Source organism: Rhinatrema bivittatum, chromosome 3 (assembly GCF_901001135.1).
Source record: "Rhinatrema bivittatum chromosome 3, aRhiBiv1.1, whole genome shotgun sequence".
Taxonomy (NCBI): domain Eukaryota; kingdom Metazoa; phylum Chordata; class Amphibia; order Gymnophiona; family Rhinatrematidae; genus Rhinatrema; species Rhinatrema bivittatum.
In genome coordinates this window covers 164,138,686-164,162,367 of record NC_042617.1, presented here as the reverse complement: position 1 = coordinate 164,162,367, position 23,682 = coordinate 164,138,686, and the positions used below count along the sequence as shown (strand labels likewise).

The 23,682-nt window shown below is 42.0% G+C and overlaps 1 protein-coding gene across 1 annotated transcript in view; it reads right to left on the bottom strand.

Moving 5' to 3' along the window:
• The window catches only part of RYR2 (ryanodine receptor 2), a 1,771,220-nt gene that overhangs the window by 750,348 nt on the left and 997,190 nt on the right, over window positions 1–23,682 (bottom strand). Inside the window, 6 exon segments of the mRNA XM_029593907.1 lie at window positions 687–830; window positions 2,672–2,777; window positions 10,459–10,659; window positions 14,926–15,727; window positions 16,983–17,209; window positions 22,956–23,042. Coding sequence (XP_029449767.1) covers window positions 687–830; window positions 2,672–2,777; window positions 10,459–10,659; window positions 14,926–15,727; window positions 16,983–17,209; window positions 22,956–23,042 — 1,567 coding nt within the window.

The following is a 23,682-nucleotide window of genomic DNA, read 5'->3' as shown; positions in this document are numbered from 1 at the left end:
TCATGTATCATTCATGTATGAAGGAAGGGCTTGAAGTAATAGCACTAAAGATATGGATATTGGGATTGGAAATGTTTAGTATAACCTGGACTAGGATACTTTTCAACCACTGATTAGGGAGAAGCTTAGATAATACCTCATTAATTGGGATAAAGAAGGAACCATAATCATCAGTTGGAAAGGAGTGAGAATTAAATTGAACTTTACTTGACTAACTTGGATAAAATTACTGGAAGCAGAAGGTCACAAATTTATTAAGAAGAAGAAAAGTATAACTATTTGGATTTGTAATTATGACAACCTATAAATAATTGCTAGCAACTTCACCTTGTTATTAGCAAAAGTAATGTTGGAAATCACCATTGCTTCCAGCATGCTTATTACTGTAGTTTACCACTGAACAATAATCAGTGCCGCTTACATGAATGGGATTTTAATAAAAGCAATGCATAGGGACTAGAAGAATTATCTTTACCTGCTTAGGGAATCTTGGACACTCAGGTAAATTAACATCATTGGGAACATAAGAATTTAAAAGATTGAGTTTGAGATGTAGTTCCAGGGGCTTATATCTCAGACTATCAGCCAAGGGATTACATATACATTTTAATATTATGTTCATCTTCCCTTTTAAAAACAAAGATCTGCTGAATGTTGATGTTTTAGTTTAACTGTTTAGCACTTACAAGGCTTTTTAGCTTCATTTCCAAATGACTTTTCTGCTTGCTTCTTCTTAAGGTATGCAACTTTTTCTACCAGGTATAAGAGACACCCTCGAATTGTAGAATCACAACTTTGATCATGAGCTCCATCTTCATCTAATTCAATTCCTGAAAATAAAAGGTATTCAATAATTCATTAGAAAAGTAATATATACTGGATTATTATTTATATATTTGTGTGGGAGTGTGTGTGTGTACAATATATATAGGGGGCAATATTCAGCTGCTGAGCTATCTGGCTAACTAACAAGGTATATTCAGCAGTGAGATTGCACCGCTGAATATACCCAGCTATCTTAAGGTTAGCCACATATGATTGCAGTACTTATTATATCTTTTGTTATTCTGTTTTAATCAAAGTTTTAACTTGCTTAGAGCATAGAACAGTTAGGCGAGAGCAAACTTTAAACAGATAAATAAATGTCATTTTACAAAATATATTCTATACAATTTATACCCCATGTTGGTCATTTTGGCCATCCCCTATGTACATGTGGTGTCCAGTGTCCGACTGCATGCATGCATGTATTACACAAAATACTACATACTGCAGCATAAGACAGATACTGTGCTAGGCCACAGTATGATGAAGTGATTGCAGTGGCCAGGCTGTACAGGAAGACAGAGGCAGTTGTGGCCTCACAGAGGAAGAGCATGGGCAGAAGGGGCAAGAGGAGAGTTGGGGGCCCAAATCATGTGAGTAAGGGAGAGAGAATAAATAGTGGAAGGATTGAGAGGGAAAGGTGGAGAAGGGCAGGGGGAGACTGGGGCAGGGAGAGAGAGAAAAATGGGGTGGTGGGAAGTAATGAAAGAACCAAATTGGGAAGTAAAAATACCCATTCCACTGTAAATCTAGTGCAAGTTTTAGCTAGTCTAGTTAGAATTAGTAGAAATGTGCATTCAGGAGAAAATTAATAGCAAATAAAACAAAATTTCCTATTTTGTTTCATTTTGTTCTCATAACAAAATGACTGAAAATCTAACAAAATTTTGTTTGCTTTCACGCTTCATTTTGAAAACCCACCTCTCCAAAAAAAAGTCACCCATCAGGCCTAGGCCCAGGCCTGAGACCAGGGCCTTGCCTAAGGAATAGACTGAGACCCAAAGCAATAGCCTCACCCTATGCCCAAGCACCACACTGGCACCTCGGCATATACCAATGCCCTAGGCTGGGATCTCGAGTAGACTATAGGCCATGGCTCCTACGTCTGAGAGTGTCACCAGTGCCTCAGCCTAGGCCCTAGACCGGGGCCTTGCCTAGGCATAGGCTATGGCCCAATGAAGAGGGTCACAGACTATGTCCGAGCATGAAGCTGGGGCCTAATCCAAGACCTGAGCAAAGGCTCAGACCCCCAAAATTTTGCCAACCCACACTTACCTTACCTGTCAGGAATCTGTCCCAGCCCAGATGCAAGCCCAGCATTGTGCCTGCGCCCAGGCCCAAGCATCTGGCCTAGGCCCCAGCTTCAGGCCTAGGCCAAGGCATCAGGACCAAGCCTCGAAGCATGGGTTTTGCATAGGGCTTAGTCCAAGACTGTGGTGACCTACCGCAGCCTGGGCCTATGCAAGGCCCGGGCTTTGGCCTGGGCCTAAGCCTTTTCAGCAGATCCCCCATAATCTGGGTAAATGGGGGCCTGGAAGGATCCTGGCCCTGGTATTTTTCTGGATGGGATGGATGAGTGGTGGAGCGGGCTGCCTTAGGCCTATTTTAATGCATTTTGGGGATTTTTTAAATAATGTTTATTTCAGTTTGTAAACTAACTAAATATTACACAAAATGAAATTAGTGAAAAAAACACCCCAATAGCAAAATTTAAAAAAATGAAATAAATGTTTTCTCAATGTGCACCCCCTACTGACATAAGCAGAACACATTGATAATACATTACAGTATAGGTTTGGGAGTAATCAAATGCTTAAAACAAATAGTATTCTGGAAGGAAGCTTACCACAATGAGCCATCAAGTCTTCATGGAAATCTAGGAGCTGATTCCTTATTTCTTCAGGGCTTGGGTAATCATTTTTACTATCTTTAAAATTCAGGAGCATGTTAATCTTTGAAAATAATAAAGATATAAATCAAACAATGCTAAATGATTTGTGAACCACTTGCAAAATATATTTTTACAGTGGTATATTAAATTTAAATGCATTTAAATAAATAAATAAAAGAAAAAATGCCTCTTTTGACTGCAGTGCAGGTGCAGAGGATGCACTATACATGGCAATCATATAAAAAGTTTCCCTCCTCCTAAAAAAAAAAATCCAGCTCCTTTTATCTTAAAAAGGGATTTCCAGAGAAAATTCCTTAAAAATTTTGTCCAAGGTTCCTCAGTAGGGAAAAGCATTTATGCTGTGGATGGCACGCAAACTTTTCTCTGCAGGAGAAAAGAGGTAACGCCAAGTTGGGCCCAGAAAAACAAGCATTGGGATTTCATTTTCATATTCCCATGCATGCTTTTTCCTGATTTAACCCAGAAGTACAAAGTATGCAAGTTAAATAATTCCCACAGCATGGGACCACTACTGGATTTTCAAAGAGAAACTATGCAGGGAACATCCCTTTGAAAATCAGCTTGCAGACTGTTGAAAATTGCCCTCAATGAGATATCTTAAAGAAGAAGTATTATTTACTTATATTAATTTACACCAGGTTAAAGAGCAATGTGTGCTTATATATCAGACGAGGCCTTCTTTTGAGGAATGGAGCTTCACATTCATAACTCAATCATTTAACAAAGTCTAGGGGATGGAGTTTGTAAAATATTTTCCACCCAGGCCTCCTACCACATAAGACCACACTTGCCCTATTGATAAAAGCATTCACAAATGTTAGCCTTCAGATTAAATGTAAGATCTGTTTGTATACAGAACCTACTGAACACTGTTTTAAACTCTAGGAGGCCAATATTCAGCGCTAATTAGCCAGATAACTAGTGACTTATCCAGCAAAGTGGTGACTGCTTGTCACGGAATTTGAGTCCCTCCCTAGGCTATGACATGGCTCATACAGCCTGGCAGATGAATCCAGCTGGACCCACGCCAACAGCAAGCATGCACTCAAGCTGGGACTGAGAATAGGCTTCACCTTTACCAGCCTCTTCTCCCACAGGTTGAGCCCTTGAGTTCTGAGGCCAGCAGGACTTAGGCAAGGGTCCAGCAAGAGAGTGGTCAGGTGGAGTCGGAAAACAGGCAGGCGGTAAACAGGCATACTCAGTATCTGGACGGAGGTCAAGGCGGGCAACAGCAAGCAGTGTCAGTATCCAGGCAGAGGTTAAGCACAAGAGATCAGTCAGAAAGGAGAGCAGGATGAGAGTGGGGACAAGACAAAAGCAGGGTGAGTTCTGGGACAGGGCAAGGCAGGAGCAGGACAGGAATGAGGCAAAGGCAGGAGCAGAGCTGGAACGAGGTAAAGGCAGGAGCAGAACTGAAATGAGATAAAGGCAGGAACAGGACACTAGCAACGTGCACTTCAGGCTGGACACATGGCAGAGACTTGTTACTGAGGCTCCGGTAAGTAGGCCAGCTGGCCGTGATATCATCTTTCAGCACAGTGGTTGAGTTCCTGCCGCAAAGCCCTCAAAGTTGGAAGATGCACGCAAACGTGCACATTTGGGACCCTCATGACGTTGTTGGCTAAGTCAGAGTGAGTGGGACCAGACATGGGACGGCCCCGCAGTTAGCCAAACATTACATCTCTGAATATTCAGCTGCGATCAGCCAGCAACACTTAGCCAAATAAGTACTAAATAGTTAGCCAGATAACTTGTGGGCAGATTGTGGGTGGATCAGGGAGGAGCTACTTATCCATTAACGTAGCTGGATATGTGCTGATATTCCGACTTACCTGGTTAAGTTAACTGAATAAGTTAAACCTGCTCGTTAGCAGGTCTAAAGTTAGTTGGATTTAAGTTATCTGGCTATCTAGAATTTATCCAGATATATTCAGCAGCTTAGCTACTTATAATCAGCTAACTTAGATAGACAGATATCTTTGAATATTGGGCCCTAGACCTCTAATATCCTCAGGATATATGGCTTCAATGAGGTGCTCGATATTCAACAGGGTTTATCCAGCAAACTGTTACCCAGGCAAACCCCAAGATTTGAAATTCTTGCCCCTTCTCACTAGCAATATTTTGCCTGGCTAAGTCATTACCCAGCTAAAATTCAGCCTGACAAAAAGAGGCAGGGCAGCTGGACATTGGGGGGCCATGGCTAAAATTTCTTTGGATAGTACTGATATTCAGTACTAGGCAAATAAGTTTAGCTAGGTAAGTCTGATCATGGAAAACATTGTCCTAAATCTAACAGGCTAACTTTAATTGTTTGGCTAACTGCGGGGCCGTCCCATGTCTGGTCCCACTCACTCTGACTTAGCCAACGTCATGAGGGTCCTAATGCTCTACCGCCCACGCACCTACAAATCCCTCATCCCAATCATGATTTCCCCCACCACACAGTTTCTAGGTCTCACCTTATTCACCATCTTCCTATTTAACGCCCAATCGCTTACCAACAAAACTCTAATACTCAACGACCTACTGCAGGTCACAACCCCAGACTTTTGCGCAATAACAGAAACATGGCTCAAATCCACTGACATCGCCCTCATCAACTAACTACCAACACAGACTTACGACTTTTTCTCTATCCCAAGACAAAAAAAAAGAGGAGGGGGTATCTTCTTAGCTGCCAAAAAATCCCTGAGGTTCACACACTACCCTATCAACACAGCTTCCAAACTAGAACTAGGATTATTCAAATCAGAATATCTCCAAATCCTTCTAGTCTATGCCCCTCCAGGCCTGCTAGAGTCTGACGCCTCTCCGATTCTCGAAATTATAACTTTGCACCTAAACCTTGACTCCCCTGCTATAATCTTGGGTGACTTCAACTTACATGTTGACAAAGTCCCCCTTTCAACAAACTGAGAAGCCTTCCTCACTGCAATGTCAGCGATGGGTTTCAAACAACAAATCAACAAACCCACTCACAAAGCAGGCCACACGCTCAATCTCTTCTTTACAAACTCTGGTATTTCTCAAACAAAACAACCAGATTGTAAACAAGTCCCATGGTCAGACCACTCTCTAATCTCCACCAGCTTTTCTCTACCACGACCAGACTCCAAGCTCGACTCAAGACCCTCCTTCCTCTACAGAAAACCTTGCAACTCGGAACACCTCAGCAAGCTTCTAGCCCCAGATCTACCACTCTCGATGTCTCTACACCTAACTCTGCACTCCAATCCTGGTCCAAAATAACAAAATCAGTAGCAAACACTCTTTGCCCTCTGACAACCAAAAAACAGTCTTCAAATGCATCCAAAAGACAACCCTGGTTTAATGATGAACTGCGAAATCTCAAACACCTACTTCGGCAGAAAGAAAGAAAATGACGCAAAGCCCCTTCACCGGCCTCACTCTCGGATTACAAACGCACACTCCACCAATACAAGAGCATTACTCTGAAAACCAAAAGAGACTACTATGCCCTTAAGGTTCACCTCATCTTTGACTCAAAAGCTGTATTCGCCTTCGTTTCCAGCCTCACCAAACCTATCACTCCAGATATCCCACCCGAACTATCCCAGACTAAAGCAGACGAACTGGCTCTTCATTTCAGCAAAAAAATCTCTGACCTATTCAATCAGCTGACACCAAACACTAGCTCTTTCGATAACTCATATCTTCTTCCAAACAAAGATATTCAGCTAAACGCATTCAAACCTATCACAATCTCAGAGATACAATCGGTGCTGAAGAAAATGAAACCTTCTTCACACCCGTTTGACCAAATCCCCTCCAAAATGCTTCTTCTCATCCCAGATACTATATCAAAAACCCTAGCCAAAATTATAAACTGTTCCCTGTCCCAGGGTATCTACCCAGATGAGCTAAAAACAGCCTCAATCAAACCCCTCCTAAAAAAAACAAATCTAAATGCATGTGATCCCAACAACTTCCGCCCTATTTCCAACCTCCCATTCTTAGCCAAAATTATGGAAAGATTGGTGAACACTCAACTCTCCAACTACTTGGAAGACCACAGTATTCTGTCTCCAAACCAATATGGTTTTCGCAAAGCCGCAAGCACCGAAACACTACTCCTCTCACTCACGGACTTCCTTCTCTCCGGAATCGATAAAGGCAAAGCATTTTTACTAATCCTCCTCGACTTCTCGGCGGCCTTTGACACCGTCAACCATTACCTCCTTTAAAACAACTGGCAAACATAGGAGTGACAGGGGCTTCACTAACTTGGTTCAAAACCTTCCTGGAAAACAGAGGATATAGGGTCAAAATTCATAATACAGAATCCCAATATCACCCCTCCACCAGAGGGGTGCCGCAAGGTTCATCGCTTTCACCCACGCTTTTCAATGTCTACCTTCTACCACTATGTCAACTACTCACAAAATTAAGCCTGAAACACTTCCTCTTCGCAGACGACGTACAGATTGTGATCCCTATAAAAGAATCAATCTCGATAACAATGGAATACTGGGATAGTTGCTTATTAGAAATCAAACACCTCCTCAACAGTCTAAACCTAGTCCTCAATGCGTCGAAAACGGAATATCTGCTTATATCACCGGAAAACAACAACACACATTCAAAGCCACCAGCCCTCCTTCAAACCGGTCACATAAGAGACCTAGGAGCCATCTTAGATAACCGTCTTAACCTCAAACCATTCATTAACCAAACCACCAAAGATTGCTTCCACAAATTACATATTCTGAAAAGAATAAAGCCACTTTTCCACGCTCAGGACTTTAGAACAATCTTGCAAGCAATAATCTTCTCCAAACTAGATTATTGCAACTCACTACTATTAGGCCTCCCAGCTTCCTATACCAAGCCTCTACAAATGGTACAGAACACAGCAGCCAGGATCCTTACAAACTCCAGGAAAATCGACCACATCTCCCCTATCCTCAAAGACCTTCATCGGTTACTGATCCACTACAGAATTATGTATAAATCCATCACTATCATCTACAAGGCCATCCACCAACACACTCAACTCGACCTACAAATCCCTTTCAAAAAACACACATCCGCCAGACCCATCAGGGAATACTACAAAGAATCACTTCAGGTCCCACATGCCAAAACCTACCAACATAAATCCTACAGTCTCAGAGCTTTCTCCTCAGCAGGTCCAACTCTTTGGAACTCTATCCCACCTGACTTGAGACAAGAAACATGCACTCTAACATTTAGGAAAAGACTAAAAACTTGGCTGTTTAAAAAAGCATTCCCAGCCCTTGATTAAAACCTCCACACATCAGCACATTCTCTTATTCAAAAATTTGGATTGAAATAAAAACCCACCAACTTCACACTCATACACAGCACCATATTTTCTTCCTTCACAACCGCATCATATATATTCATTTTTGCTATATTACTATATATACACACAATATTATAATATATATATATTAATTGATGCAATTATCTGAAATGTAAATATTTCTTTGTTCAGTTTCTCCCCTTTCCAGATCCTAGTTAATTTTCCCTGTTTTATTGTAACTTTCTCACATCCATAATATTGTTTTCTGTATTTGAAGTGTGAATGGGGAATATTGTTTATTATGTTACTCTCTGCCTTACACACATTGTTAATTGTAAACCGGGTTGATGTGATTCCAGTCATGAAATTCGGTATAATAAAAATAATAAATAAATAAATTGGGTAATGTTATCTGATTATATTCAGCAGCAGAATTACCTGGCTGAGGGGGTCACTCATCATTTTGCTATAAGACCTTAATGCATGCATTAGGGCCCTAATGAGTTTGTTAAATAGCGCAACACACTTTAATTTGCAAATGAGACATTAGTTATGCATGTGGGAGGAGTTAGGGAACAGTTTATAGTAATGTTCGGGTCCTAACTACAAATGCAATAGGATAACGCATGCGATAACCCATTGATTGAAGCTATGTAGAGAATGCAACAAGCTAGGCAGAGAGTACATTGTACAAATCTACTTCTCTTTTCCCTTTCAGCACTCCAAATGACTCCAAATGTTCACTGATGTATTCTTTGCAGGCCGTAACTCGAACTGTGTATGTAAAAGTGAACCCCCTAAGCCTGCCCCAACTCTCAAATCCCCACCCCAAGGTAAAGGTTCCACCTATTACAGTGGTATAAACAGTAAAGTGACCTATTGGTCTTTATTGATTCTCTCTCTCTCTCTCGCTCCAATATACAGTAAAATCTAGGGATGTGAATCGTGTCCTCGATCGTCTTAACGATCGATTTCGGCTGGGAGGGGGAGGGAATCGTATTGTTGCCGTTTGGGGGGGTAAAATATCGTGAAAAATCGTTAAAAATCGTGAAAAATCGAAAAATCGAAAAACCGGCACATTAAAACCCCCTAAAACCCACCCCCGACCCTTTAAATTAAATCCCCCACCCTCCCGAACCCCCCCCCCAAATAACTTAAATAACCTGCGGGTCCAGCGGCGGTCCGGAACGGCAGCGGTCCGGAACGGGCTCCTGCTCTGAATCTTGTCGTCTTCAGCCGGCGCCATTTTCCAAAATGGCGCCGAAAAATGGCGGCGGCCATAGACGAAAAAGATTGGACGGCAGGAGGTCCTTCCGGACCCCCGCTGGACTTTTGGCAAGTCTCGTGGGGGTCAGGAGGCCCCCCACAAGCTGGCCAAAAGTTCCTGGAGGTCCAGCGGGGGTCAGGGAGCGATTTCCCGCCGCGAATCGTTTTCGTACGGAAAATGGCGCCGGCAGGAGATCGACTGCAGGAGGTCGTTCAGCGAGGCGCCGGAACCCTCGCTGAACGACCTCCTGCAGTCGATCTCCTGCCGGCGCCATTTTCCGTACGAAAACGATTCGCGGCGGGAAATCGCTCCCTGACCCCCGCTGGACCTCCAGGAACTTTTGGCCAGCTTGTGGGGGGCCTCCTGACCCCCACGAGACTTGCCAAAAGTCCAGCGGGGGTCCGGAAGGACCTCCTGCCGTCCAATCTTTTTCGTCTATGGCCGCCGCCATTTTTCGGCGCCATTTTGGAAAATGGCGCCGGCTGAAGACGACAAGATTCAGAGCAGGAGCCCGTTCCGGACCGCTGCCGTTCCGGACCGCCGCTGGACCCGCAGGTTATTTAAGTTATTTGGGGGGGGTTCGGGAGGGTGGGGGATTTAATTTAAAGGGTTGGGGGTGGGTTTTAGGGGGTTTTAGTGTGCCGGCTCACGATTCTAACGATTTATAACGATAAATCGTTAGAATCTGTATTGTATTGTGTTCCATAACGGTTTAAGACGATATTAAAATTATCGGACGATAATTTTAATCGTCCTAAAACGATTCACATCCCTAGTAAAATCTAGACCTAAGTTCTTCCAAATATTACAGATAAAATTAACGTTATCTGACTATATTGTCGCTCACCGAATTACTAAATATTGAACTAAAAAATTTCTATATTCTCATTACCTTAAGGACTATTTGTAGAATGTGTTACTTTTTACTGAATCAATGTAACATTTTAACATGTTGTAGTACATGAGCTTAATAGATCACAAAGGCCCTTTGTTCAGACTTAGACTTAAGTATTTTCTAGAAAATTAAATTGTGGCAATTGTATTCCACAACTACCTGTAGCCTACTCTTAACTGCATTATGCAGCTTCCTACCTTCTTCTCAGGTGCTACATAGAAATTATTTGGATGCAAGTTATGTGACTGAGTTTATATGGTGAGTCGTACCTGTTCTTGAGGGGGAGACCGAAATTCCTTTGTTTTTTTGGCAGTCAATGCTGCAGACATGTTGAGTGCTTGCATTACTTCATTGTATCGGAAACGCTGGTTCTCTTGAAGATTTGCTACAAAGTCATCAGAAAAGGCTACAATGGCTTCAATCCTGTGACGTATCTGGCAGTCACAGAGATACTGAAGTAGGTGGCACATCTAGGGCAACATAAAATAAAGACCATAAGAAATGTGGCACTTCATCCTCAGTTCTTTATGATGAGCTGACTCCTAGATAGTAGTTATGGGGCTGTACTGAATGAGTTTGATGTTCATAGTCAGTCAGTTTGGATGGAAGATGAATGTGGGTATAATTTTGTTTTGCAATTTGTAATCTGCTTCTACTGTGTTGTTTTTATCAAGTCATGGAGCATAAAAGGCTTATAATGGCTCTGTTGTCTACAGTTGTGTGCGATAGATGAGAATTCCTTTTCTCTTCCCTCTACTTTTCCTAAGCTAGAATGCTCCGTATATTTACTTCTGGCTTGTCAGGGCAATCGCCTTCCCTTAAGATGGAGCAGCTGTTCCTTTCATAGCAGCTCTGATTAGGGGCTAAACCCAGTTGATGAATAGTTCTCATCTTTAAATAAAGGGTTGCCTCCAAGATAAGGCTCTCCTTCTCTCATTTATTACCCACTCTGAACATAGAAAGGGCAGGCAACAAATGTTTTTAAATAAATTAACAAATAAATAAATGAAGGAATGGTTGATTCTTTTACAGTAACTCTGGGTTTGAAACCTTGCAATCTAGATTGGTTCCCTTTCTTTTCCTCCAGTCTCAAACCACCCCTACCTATAGCTACTACTGCTGGTACTACTACAGCTTCTATTGGTTACTTATTCAGAAGTACAAAACGTACCCTGCCCTTTCTGGAATTATGGCCTTTCCACATCATAGGCCTGAACTCCCATAGCCCTCCTTGTCTTTGCCAGAAGACTTTATTTTCCTGTGGTTTCCAAGCTTTCTCCCAGGTGGTTAACCTTGAATGCCCTCAATAGCACTAGCTGATTCACTGTGGAACAATTTTTAACATAATTCCTGTTGAGTTCATTTTTCAGCTGTTTTAGACTTAAATAGGCATGTTGATTTCAAAACTGCAGTTAGTTTTCTTCTGTCATGTCAAGTTTTTTCTCTACAGCCTATCTTAGGCCTGGATTTATCAAAATGCACTAAATATCGCATGTGATAGGAAAAGGAGCGTGTTTTATGGTAATAGGCTGTTTATCACAAAGTGCGCTATCTTAGATAAAAGCCGGTGTGTTTGACGGTCCACAGATTCGGCAGCTCATTAAAGATGAACATTTCATTGGGACAATGTCAGAATTCCAAAAGAATGCTTGGTTGTTATTCAAAAACCTTGTCAAGGACTTTCTTGGAAATACACAAGCACAACATTACACCAAAATTGTCCAGAAACTCTTGGAGAGCTTCAAAGTGCTTCGTTGCAACATGAGCGTCAAGGTGCATTTTCTGCATAGCCATCTTGCTGACTTCCTGAAAAACCTTGGTGCAGTCAGTGATGAGCAAGGTGTACAATTCCACCAAGATTTGAAGGTCATGGAGGCACGGTATCAGGGTAGATGGGATGTACATATTGTTGGAGCATCAGGCGAGATTGTCCACAGATTGAACACTGCCGGAAAAGCTATACGCGTATATTTTTACTTTAATATGTATGTTTGGTAGCAGAACTTTACTACTTGTACACAATTGGGCGGATTTTAAATGCCCTGCTCGCATAAATCCGCCCTCGCACGCCGGTGTGCCTATTTTGCATAGGCCGCCGGCATGCGCAGAGCCCCGGGACGCGCGTAAGTCCCGGGGTTTTTTTTAAGGGGGCGTGTCGGGGGCGGGGCCGAATGACATGGCATTTCGGGGGCGGGTCCGGGGGCATGGTGCCGGCCCGGGGGCGTGGTCGAGGCCTCCGGACCAGCCCCCGGGTCGGATGACGGCACGCCAGCAGTCCGCTGGCGCGCGTAGATTTACGTCTGCTTCTAGCAGGTGTAAATCGAGGGACAAAGGTAAGGGGGGGGTTTAGATAGGGCCGAAGGGGTGGGTTAGGTAGGGGAAGGGAGGGGAAGGTGAGGGGAGGGCGAAAGAAAGTTCCCTCCGAGGCCGCTCCGATTTCGGAGCGGCCTCGGAGGGAACAGAGGCAGGCTGCGCGGCTCGGCGCGCACAGGCTGCTCAAAATCGGCAGCCTTGCGCGCGCCGATCCAGGATTTTATAAGATACTCGCGGCTATGCATGTATCTTATAAAATCCAGCGTACTTTTGTTTGCGCCTGCTGCGCGAACAAAAGTACGCGATCGCGCTCTTTTTTAAAATCTACCCCAATATGACTTACAGTAACAATATATAGCCTTTGTATGAATAAAATAACTCTAAATAAACAGTATATTCAGGTAATTTTTTCTTTTATTTCCTTTGTATGTACATTATGTATGATTTTTGGGATAAAGGGAGGGTATCCTGTACCTTAAAAAGTTGACATGACAGACAAAAACTGGGGTAAATTTTGGATTCAGATGTCAAAAGTTAGTCAAAAACAAGTGTCAGATCTAACTAAACAAAAATTGTGTTCCCCTTATTGACCAAGTTTCCCAATTGTTGTCCGTTGTGCAGAATATCAAACCAAACACAAGAAGCTTACCAAACATGTTCATACTAATAAAGTATTTCCCAAACCTGTTTTGGGGAGCCCCCATCCAAGCGGATTTTCAGAATATCCCCAATAAAAATGCATGAGATAACTCTGCATGCATTGCCTCAAATGCATGTACATTGCATATATATCCGAAAACCCGACTGGCTGGGGGGTCCCGCAGGCCAGGATTGGGAACCACTGCAGTAATATCTTGTCAGGAAAGCTGGAAAATAGACATTGGAGGATTTCAATGAAAATTTATTTCATTGATAAAAATGTCTTATAAATCATATTTTCACATATCATGCTACAGTAAGCAATAAAGTTACCTGTAAGAAACAACTTTAATGACAAAAGAAAACTTTCAGTGATGCTGGGTTATGTAAAATACTCACAAAAATGTTGACATCTGAAGTCTGGTAATTTGTATTAAAAATAAAGTACTGATTCTTTTCCATATTTATGCTACATATGTTTTGCCTATCTTACATTTGGAACAGTGGAATCATTAACTTTTTCCACCAATACCAATTGAGTTTTTGTTTTATCTTAGCTTTATCTGTTTGTATTATGTACATTAATTGCAAATGATTTGCCCATTGTTTTCTCAGGAGGATTTTGGCCAATTAGTTTACACTGTAAACATATCAGTATTGCAACACCTTGTATTTAAGATTACCAATAGTACAAGGCACTCACAATTAGTCCAGAATGCTGCTGCTAGACTGTTAGTATACGCTATAGCACTCTACATAACAAGGAAACTTCTTGTTATGTGGATATTTGTGTGGTTGCCGGCCTCAAGGCAGCCTTGAAATTTTGACTGCCCCCCTGGGCTGGCTCCCGTGTTTTATTCTTTTATTATTTTTCACAATTATTTTTTATTTGTATTTTTGCATCTTTTTTGTGTTCTCACAGTCCATTGCTTAGGTCCCCCGTAATGCGGGGAAAGTTTCCTTGTTATGTAGAGTGTTATAGCATTATTGCACAAGGCAACGAGGTTGGTTATTGTATAGTTTAGACTGTTAGTATAGGCAAAATTTCAGAAGCATGTGGCTCTCATACTCCTGAAGTTCCATTCATTATTTATGGTTTCATGGGTCAAGTTTAAAGCTATGTCTTTAACATTCAATGTTCCTCAGTGACCTGTTTATCTTAGGGACAGTTACGCCTTATGTCCCAAGTCAATTGTTGCAGTCACAGAGTGGGGATAGGAGATTCTTGTTGGAGATCCCACCTCTGAAAGTTGGGTAAATCTTTTGCAGCTCGCAATCTTGCCTTCCCCTGTGCTTTGCCTGCTGGATGGAGGACTTGAGGGCTTTTAGGTGTGCGTTGAAAATGTACTTATTTGCACTCAATTAACATCTTGTCATCTTTCTGGTATATTCTGGTATTCTTCTGCTGCTGATGTAACATTGTGATATGTGGGTTGGGGTTGTTATGTAGGTTATGTTTTAAATGATTGTATTTTTGTTAATTTTGTAAGCCATCATGGGTGTTCACAGGAGAATGGGGTATAAAATGGAAAATAAATAAATCATGGGTACGAATGTAATGATATTTTACATTTGAAAAGTGAGTTCAATCAGCACTTTTCATCTAGCAGAGTTCTTATAGAAAGAGTGTATTTTACCTTCGATATACTGTAAAACTAGTTTTCAAAGTTGCAGTGCTTCTCGGGTGTCATAAGAAATTCCTGAGATGTATTAACTGATCATTAACAAGGAGTTATCCATTTTCTATAGTTACAATCAAAAGCTTATGTTTACATTTTTGTTACCTGTAGCTTAACAGGTTCTGGAAGCTTCATCTGAAGAAGACCTTCTTTAGGCACTGGTTCCCCTCGGCTTTCTTCTTCCCCGCCATCATCAAGCTTTTGTACACTAGGGATTATTTTCTCTACCGCTTCACTTTCCTTGTTATGGCTGTCCTCTTCTGAGAAAACACTGGGTTCAATTAACTTTAAGATATGCTTCAGATCGTCATTATGAAAAATACCCATGATCAGCAATGTATAAAAAAGTTTAATCAAAGGCACAAAAAGAAACTCTGTTGTTCCACCTACAGGATCTCGAACATGAAGGTTACCCTCCTGGACCGCCTCTGTCAGCATTTCAATGATTTTGGCCTTTAGTATGTCCAGTGGAAACTCTGGGTTAAACTGGTAGCATTCGTTGTTGACACTTACAAAACTTGGAGAATAAAACTGCATTCTGGGTCGCAGTGAGGTACTGAGGCCTATACCAGGGAGGCCATGTTTTTTCTTCTCATCGGGAAAGAGCGTGATACTCTTTGTTTCATCTGTCATTGGGACAATGAATTCATTGTTCATCATTAGCCTAGCAGTGGCATATGTGCTGAGGTGTATGTCAATGAGTAGATCATAATAACCTGTGCGCAACAAGCCTGGCATATACTTGTTTTCAATGGCATATAGCAGCTGAGATTCATCCACATGACTACACAGGGCATGTGCTACACGATTGTTTCCTAGAGCACAAACAGCTGAATAGAGACATAAAGTATGATAGTGAAATTTCAACAATTCCTCTTGTTCTGTCAGCTCTAAAATATCGATAGACCTGTGTAGGAGAAAAGAAAGAAAAATTTCATAGTAGAGTAACAATTTTCATTCCTTCTCCCATTTCCTTCACTCATCAATTCCCTGTTCTAAGAAGATGGTAGTCAATTTTCAAAGCAGTGGAGACATTACCTGTATGAACTGGATAAATATTAAAAGTGACTACCCAAAGCAATAAAAGAGCATTCAATAAATAATCATAGTATTAAAAACCAAAATAGTACATAACACCTAGAAGTATAGGAGGGTCAATATTCAGCAGCATTTAGTCCGACGATAACTTACACAAGGTCTTCAGGGCACGCATAAAACTAATCAATTATGGAATAGATCAAATATCTTTTGCACCTTATTCCAAAGGAAGGGGACTACTATGTCTTCACTAATTTAATTTCTTTAGGCGAAAAGGAGGTGGTGTGTTAGCACAAGGATAAGAAAAGTGACAGCTATATACAGAGATCCTCCAACTTTAAACCCTGCTGTGTGTCTTCATCAATGTTCTCACCTTTCCCACCCACAAAGGCGGCATTTCTTTGAGGCAGGGTAACATCACCAAAATCAATGTCATCAGTTTTATTTTTTTTGTACCCAGCCAAAATAAGTTACCATTCCCAGTTCTAAACTAAGATTGTCAATGCATGATTGCCCAAGGTTTATTTTTGGTGGGGGCTTACACTAAGGGCTAGATTTTAAAAAAATATGCACGTGTGTCCATGTGCGTGTGATACCTGGCGTGCACACATGGACGTGTGTGCAAGGGGGGGGGGTGTCGAATAACACAAAATCACACGACGACGAGATCAGGGCCTTCCCCAGTTCCCTCCCAGTCTGCTCCAATTAAGGAAGGGAACTTTCCTACCCCTACCTTAATCTCCTTTCCCCTCTCTTCCCCACCCTCTAAAACCTTTTTTTTTTTTTCACCTTTTATTTTGCAAGTAACTTCAGGGCCTGACTTGAAGTAACTTGTGCACACCAGCAGGCCGGTGGCATGTGAGGCTCCTGGACAGCGAGGAATGGCGCTGTCCCAGGACCCCCACTCCGCCCCCCCCCCCCCCCCGGACTGCTCCCTTTTAAGGCCCTGGCACTTACTCGCATCCCAGGGTTTACGAGCGTGGCCAGGCCCAGCCACACGCGTAAACCCCGGGATTTACCCACGACGGGGTTTTAAAATCTGGCCTTAAATATTTTGTGAAATACTATTTATTATAACAAATGATTTCATAGCAGTCTACATGCAAAGACAGAAAAACACAAACCTGTTTTCTTCTGGGATATGGAGGGACATAAACTGTAATGGCTCCAAACACTGCACCAGCCATCCCTGACGCTCACTGACTCTGGTGACATCAACCTTCAGAAAATGGTTAGGCACCCTGCTCCACAGCACATGGGTCAGAAACTGGACGTGGAGGCGGGGAGGACACTGTGGAGTTGGGTTTTTGTGCTCACTTTTGAACAACCCAGCAGACAAAGGCATTACATTCTGGTGACAGGAAATAAAAGGACATCATGATATAATAAGCAGTAGGTGACAGCCTTACTGGATCTGATATTGTATGTTTGGCATAAGAAACATTAAAGATCTGCAACTGGACTACTAACATTAGTTACCACGCCTCACTAAAATAACATGGCTAATAACATCTAAGCCTACTGTACATGTCCGAACTTACATATGAAATAAGCTGCCACAAAATGGATATACAAACTGCCTAGTAAAATGCACTGCAGAAATTAATTCACTGCCGAAGTACTTTGTTCACATCTTCATGTAAGCATATTTATGGTCCTCAAAAAAAAACAAACCCCTCAAACTAACACACCCCTGGATTCATCATTCCGCTATAAACATAGCAGAATGATGAGAATGATGAAAAGGGGCAGAGGGCAATATTGACCAGGTAGACACATCACAGTGGTGCGTTTTCGCCCGCCACGGCTGCAGCTGCAGTGTATATTATCGCACCTGAAGCACCAATGGAAAAGGTATAGATATTTCTGGTGCTACTGCCAGTGATAATGTCCAAAACATTATTGCCCACAGTGCTACAGGCCCCTCATTTTCCCCAAACCTCACCTAAACCCTGCCCAAACTCCTTCTGTTTCCCTCATTTAAATTTTCTATTCACGATGTGTGTCAGGGCGTTATCGTGGTCTCCTGCAGTTTCATTAAAACTGCAGGAGATAAAATGAAGTTTAAGACCATTAATGATGCATCTGCCTCTGTCCTAAAGTGACTCAGATTAAATACAAAATGATTTGTTCCATGCTGCCATAATCTGAATCAAGAATGATTTCATGTTAGCTCCCCACTTTTGCTGTTTCCCAAGGCTGCAAAAAAGGCAACTTGCATATTAAATGCTCACTTTGAGGAAAATTTTCAAAGGAACTTCTGCAAGTAAAGTAGTGCGTTGCCTGTAGAAATGGCCTTCTAGAAAACTGCATGACCGATACAGGTGTATCCAGGTAAAATTACCTGGATACACCTGGATGTGCATAGGAGAGAGGTGTTCCAGGGGATGGAGTCTGGGCAGAGTAGGGACTTATGTGCCTATGTTTTGATTTTATTTATTTATTTTTTAGATTTATATTCCGCTTTTTGCACTTTTATCACCAGTGCTTCAAAGTGGATTACATTCAGGTACTGTAGGTATTTCCCCTACCCCCAGAGGAGGAGTCAGGTCGGTACTGGGGCGGACGCCGCGGAAACTTCGCTGGTGGCACCAGTAGCCACCAGTAGCACCACCTTTTACGGTGGCACTACTGGGTGCAAAAGCCAGCAGCGATAACACCACAGAGGTGCAATTGCTGCCGGCTTTCACAGGCCTGCCTCCCATTTTATTTTAATATTTACTGCTCCTCCGGAGCAGAATTATTTTCTGGTGCACGCTTTCTTGGGACAGCGTCTAATGGCGCTGTCCCGGTCTGGCCCCCACCCCACCCATCCCCACTCAGACCATCCCTGGCCCGCCCTTTTTACTTGGCCCGGCACTTCTGTACGTAATCGAGGTTACACACGTGGCCAGGCCCTTTGCAAAATGTGCGTGGCATGCACAAGGCTCGGCCATGCACGTAACTCCCGATTTTTATATGCGCAACCTCTGATTTTTACGCGTGCAGGGCTCTTAAAATGTGGATGTTACTGAATAGCCCCTGCTATTACTGGCATCAGTAGCATGGGCTCTACTTAGTGTTTGGGTACTTGCCAGGTACTTGTAGCCTGGATTGGCCACTGTTGGAAACAGGATGCTGTTGGAAACAGGCCACTGTTGGAAACAGGAAACAGGATGGACCTTGGTCTGACCTAGTATAGCAATTTCTTATGTTCTTATGTTTTCTGCATTCAGTAATATATACTACATTAGAGAAGCAGCATGAGAAGGATCCCCTTATGTTGAATGTCTTTCCCATGTGGGAAACTGTGGTGGTCCTGTGATCTATGCTATGAAATAAGAATCCAATCTGGTTCACAAAGAAGGTGGCTGATGTAATAAAAGCAAAAAAAAAAGCAGCTTTTAAGAAATATAAAGAATCCTAAAAATTGGAGCACAGGGAGGATTATCTGGTGAAACTGAGGGAGATGAAAAAAATTATCTAGAAAGCAAAAGGTCAGGCAGAGGAAAGGATTGCCAAGGAGATAAAGCGAGGTGACAAAACATTTTTCAGATATGTCAGAGAAAGGAGAAAGGTACATAGTGGTATAGTGAAATTGAAAGGGGATAAGGATCAGTGGGTAGAGAGAGATGATGAATTAGCAGAAATATTAAACAAATACTTCTGTTCAGTGTTCACAAAAGAAGAACCTGGAGAAGGACCGTCACTTGTTATCAAGACTGTAGAAGGGGGTGGAGTAGACCAAACTCCATTTACACAAGATAACGTATGGGAAGCGCTAAGAAAACTGAGTGGACAAAGCCATGGGGCCCTTATGAGGTTCACCCCAGAATACTGAAGGAACTCAGAGATGTGCTGGCGGGACCACTGTGTGACCTGTTCAATAGATCCCTGGAAAAGGGTGAGGTGCCGAGTGACTGGAGAAGAGCGCTGGTGGTCTTGCTTCACAAGAGTGGGAGTAGAGAAGAGGCTAGAAACTACAGGCCGGTTAGCATCACCTCACTGGTGGGAAAAGTAATGGAGACTCTGCTGGTACCTGAATCTCCTTAAATCTTCAGCCCACATTATGAGACCAGCCTCTTGTTTCCTAAATAGCTCTGTTGGTAGAGCCTCAGGCTTTTTATTGGAGGGTCTAGGGTTCAAGTCCCTGTTTCGGTGAGTAATCTGTTGGGTTTACTAAACTTTATTTTTGCATGGTTAAAATGTGAGCTGAGACAGGCTATAACAACTAAAGGAACATCTTTCAAGAAATGGAAAAGGGATCTGAATAAAGAAAACAGGAAAGAGCAGAAACATTGGCAAGTCAAAATGCAAAGCACTGATAAGGAAGGCAAAGAGAGAATTTGAAAAGAAGCTTGCTGTGGAAGCAAAAACTCTCAATAAAAACTTTTTCAAGTACATTTGAGGTAAAAAAAAACTTGTGAGGGAGTCAGTTGGACCATTAGATAATCAAGAGGTAAAAGGGACACTTAGGGATGACAAAACCATAGCAGAGAGACTAAATGAATTTTTTGCTTCAATATTCACTGAGGTAGATCTAAGAGATATACCCATGCTAGAAATGATATTCAAAGGTGACGATTCCTAGGAGCTGAAACAAATCTCAGTTAATCTAGATGTACTACAAAAAACTGACAAACCAAAGAATAGCAAATTAGATGGTATATGGTCCCAGAGTGCTGAAAGAACTGAGAAATGAAATTGCGGACCTGCTATTAGAATTTTGTAAACTATCAGTAACATCATCTATGGTACCTGAAGACCAATTTTTAAAAAGGGATCAAGGGGTGATCTAGGAAACTACAGAGCAATGAATCTGACATCTGTACCAGGAAAAGTGGTAGAAACTATCATAAAGAACAAAATTGCTGAACATAAAGATAAGCAAAGCCAACATGGATTTAGCCAAGGGAAGTCTTGTCTCACAAATGTTCTACATTTTTTTGAGGGTGTAAATAAACGTGGATAAAGGTCAGCCAGTTGATATAGTGTATCTGGATTTCCAGGAAGCATCTGACAAAGCCCTTCATGAGACACTTCTTAGGAAATTAAAAAGTCATCGGATAGGGGTAGTGTTCTATTGTAGATTGCCAACTGGTTAAAAGAGTACTGCTAAAAGGGAACACACAATAAAGTTACTAGGTAATACATTTAAAACTAATAAGAGAAAATATTTTTTTACTCAATGCATAATTAAGCTCTGGAATTCGTTGCCAGAGGATGTAGTGAAAGCTATTACTGTAGCTGCATTTAGAAAAGGTTTGGACAAGTTCCTGGAGGAAAAGTCCATAAACCATTATTAAGGTGGACTTGGGGAAATCCACTTCTTATCCCTGGGATAAGCAGCTTGGAATCTATCTACCCCCTTGGGATCCTGCCAGGTACTTGTGACCTGAATTGGCCACTGAAATAGGATACTGGGCTTGATGAACCCTTGGTCTGACCCAATATGGCAAGTCTTATATTCTTATGCCTAGTGCTTTTGGAATTGTTAAGCACTTATACTGGAAATATAAACTTCTAGCATAGTGCTTCTAAGAAGTCATGCTGGAAGAGTATGCTTCCATCACAGGTGCTTAGCAATGCCAGAAGTGTTTTACTTTCAATGCAAAGCCAGCATAGCTCTCTGCTTCAATGGCAGGGGAGCAAGACTGCTACTTCACTTTCAATGCATAGCCAGCATGGCTCTCTGCTTCAATGGCAGGGGGGAATGAAGAAAGGTGGATCTATATTCAGGGAACAATCAACAAAGACTGAATTACATAGTCTGGATAAACAGATAAGCATAGGTGTAGCTTGCTTATTGCGGTGGTTAATACCCCTAACTAATTAAACTATTTCACTTAGATGCCGTTCCAACACTGCTCTCTACATTAATGGTGGGGGTGGAAGGGAAATAGAATAAAAAAGGTTACAAAGAGCCAAGAGAAACATAAGTATGTGAGAGAAAAAAAAAAGTATGAAAGCTTGCTGGGCAGACTGGATGGGCTGTTTGGTCTTCTTCTGTAGTCATTTCTATGTTTCTGTGTTTCTATGTTAGACTTAGGTCACAGAAGGCTGCTACTGAAATCCAGGCTGAAGATTTAAGGAGATTCATGTATCAGGAGGATGGGAGGGTAAGGGTTGGGGTTGGAGGAGAGGTGGGGAGACCTGGAATTTGCAATTTCTTTTTTTTATTTCAACTGAGAGCAGCAGCAATGGGGAGTGGGGGTGGGGAAAACCGGGACCAGCCCCAGTATTTACATTTACAATATTAAATGAAGGAGGATGGGGGATAGGCAGCAAGCTCAAGATTTGGATCTCTAGTGAGAGGGAGGAGGGGAGACCTGTTAGGGCTAAAAGACCCATGATATATTTTTTTAAGCTGCACATTACCAATTAACCAGTTATTTCTTTTGGATATATAATTGTTTAAAACTAAAGTTATCCAGGAACACATTCCAGGAGAACTTTAGACCTGCTCTCCAGCATATCTAGGGTTAGTCAAAATGTAATCCAGCTGACTCCTAATATTGGAGTTGGCTTGATAAATTAACTCTGCCCTACCCTGGAACACCCCTAACACATCTCTTTCTTATTCTGCTAAATCAGGGGTGGCCAACTCCGGTCCTCGAGAAATACATTTGCATGCACTGCTTCCATTGTATGAAAATCTAACTTATGCATATTCATTCTGGATATTCTAAAAACCTGGCCTCTTTGTGGCTCTCGAGGACCGGACTTGGCCACCCCTGTGCTAAATCTTAGCCGGATAAAGACTTATCTAGCTAATTTTTAGCCGGATAAGAAAGGGGACTATTCTAAACCAGCCAGGGAGGGAGATAACTCGCAATTTATATATCTAAATGTCTTTGAATATTGACCTCCCGATATTGATGCTTTTCTCTCTCTCTTTCATGTAAACATTGCAAAACGCCTGCACATTTTCATGGTTATTAGTTATTTACAAACCTCACAAGAAAAGAATTGAAAGTGGTAGTTACAGCAGTCAAAATCTAGCACCAATAATAATCAGAGCTACAGCAGGGTCAGTGCAGTAGTGCCTGGCAATCCCAGTAGAAGATAGAACATTTACTACCCTTCCCAGTCAGATCTAGACTGAATGCTTGAATTACCTTTATCCTTCCTAGCTCAAACTGGAAAACATTGGGGCTTGTTGCTTGTGCAAAGACTGCAGGAAATAATTTGGTGCTTGGTTCAACCTAAAGAATGTAAAAGATAAAAAATGGATGCTTTAAATGTAACTGTATTCTCCGCCATCCAACTGTACTATCTAAAAAGGTTACATTGCTAATATATTTTTGGCATATGGTACAAACACTTCTGTAAATTATCAATCCTTAAGCTAAAATTCTATGAATAGGAACTCTTAAATGGCACTACCGTGTTTTTTGTTTTTCTTTTTAAGAACACTTCTGTAAATGAACACTGTACTCACAGATCACATGAAGGTGTGATTTTTAAAAGAATGTGTTTTAAAATTTGAAAAACTCCCCAACCTTTGAAAGATTACTTAATGCTCCATTTTCCCCTCCTGCTCCCCTTTTCTCCCAGCAAGCAGAAGAGAAATCTTTCACCATTTATTCTAGTTCTGTGATCCCTGATGTCCAGTTGGTCTCTCGATCACCTCCTGTGATCTCAGACACACAACCCAAGCTTTACAACACAACATGATTTATAGCAGTGATTTAAGGCAGCTTTGTGATCACACCTGTTGCTTTATGGTAAAAGCCTGTCATTCCCCAGAGATGGGAAGTGGGGGGGGGGGGGGGGGGAGGGTGATGTGGGAATGACATCACTTTCTACTTGAGAGGGAGGGGTAATTCCCTCCTAAGTACATCC